Here is a 1,495-nt window from a genome sequence, read left to right as displayed (position 1 = left end):
TTATTTTTCATTCACCTCCTGCAGGCCATCTGCGTCAAGGATATCTCTCCAAACCTGAAGAGCTGCGAGCTGCTGCGGGACGGGACAGGCACCTTCCAGTGCAAGGCGGACGTCTTCCTCACCCTGGACTCCCTGGACTGCCTGTCCGCATGAGTCCCGGTCGGGACCGGCGGAGACAGTCCTAGTCCTCCACCGATCCCCGGGAGCGCTTCTCGGAAAAATGAAGGAAAGGAATGAGGGATAGATGAGTGTGTGGGGGAGGTGAAACTCTGATCACTGTTGATGGACCGCTGCAGACTCTGAATGTTCTTATTTAAAACAAAAAAAACAAAAAACACAAACATTGTTCCGTTTTGCTTTCGTTGTAGACAGGGATATAGAAGAAAATATCTGTATGAGAGATGTTAGTTGAAACCACCTTCTTTCCAGATAACTTCCCATCTTTACTGTTTAACCCTGACATGTACCCGCCGTTGTTTATGTATTAAATGTCCAGAAAGTTGACTGCAGAACATATTTCCTGGAAAGTACTTTTATTTATTTTATTTATTAAAATGAACAAACACTGTCAACCTGTTGTGTGGCTTAAATTTGTCTTAAAATATTCAACTAGTGGGGGATGAAAAAGGGAAAATAATTGCCTTGGTCTTTTAACAATTTACTTTAAAAGAAAACTGGAATATAATGTCTATAATGTCTAAATAAGGCAGTCAGCACATTTATTTTGTGTTGCTGTTTCAGTACAATACAAAGTACAATCCATGAAATAACAGTCTGAGAACAAGGTCTATAAAGAGTAGAGATTCAGTATGAAATACTAATAATTATTCTAAAATTGAGGAAGAGAAGAGGAAAAACGCACAAATTGCAATACACGTCTGAAGCATTTAAATTACACAACAGCAAAACCACTTCATCATAAGGCACTTTGGGGTGTTTTTCTCTTTTCTTTCACCTTCAGTATCAGACCGTAGCAGTCATTACCATATCTTGTTTATTACTGGAGTCAGAGAGGAGCTGGTGTGATAACACAGTCAGTCGCTCAGGGGAACTCCAGCAGAGTTAATGCCACACAAATCACATATAGGAAGCATCATCCTGGTTGACAAATCAGGGTTCAAGTGTGTGTGTGTGTCAGATACAGGAACAATAATCATCAGAGATGAAAGGGAGGAAATGTGACGAAAGGTGGACGCATCAGGGATGTTTCTTCACATACACTTTTCCCAGCATCATCGCTGGACGATGAGAGTCAGGGGAGAGAAGGCACAGAGTAAAATGAACGGAGTGGGTGTGATTTCAGGACGAGTAAACACAAACTGGGGTGCTTTTACAGTGATCACCGCCTCATTAGGAGGGTGTGACGCACAGGATGTGCACGGTGGAGACACAGTGATGGATGAACGGAAAACACACGATGGTATGCATGAGTGAACCCTGCGTGGAGGAAGTAACAGACAAACAGTAAATCCTCACGCCCACTGTGTGCTGCCCA

The 1,495-nt window shown here is 42.7% G+C and overlaps 1 protein-coding gene across 1 annotated transcript in view; it reads left to right on the top strand.

The window, feature by feature from the left end:
* Positions 1–572, top strand: part of npb (neuropeptide B) — a 1,494-nt gene extending 922 nt beyond the window's left edge. The window contains exon 2 of the mRNA XM_035659443.1: positions 25–572. Coding sequence (XP_035515336.1) covers positions 25–153 — 129 coding nt within the window. The 3' untranslated portion in view covers positions 154–572. The remainder of the gene's footprint in view (positions 1–24) is intronic.
* Positions 573–1,495: the final 923 nt, after the last annotated feature.

Source organism: Morone saxatilis, unplaced genomic scaffold, assembly GCF_004916995.1.
Source record: "Morone saxatilis isolate NCDOM2014 unplaced genomic scaffold, NCSU_SB_2.0 Contig17, whole genome shotgun sequence".
In the NCBI taxonomy this organism is placed as follows: domain Eukaryota; kingdom Metazoa; phylum Chordata; class Actinopteri; family Moronidae; genus Morone; species Morone saxatilis.
This window is presented reverse-complemented; position numbering and strand designations above follow the sequence as displayed.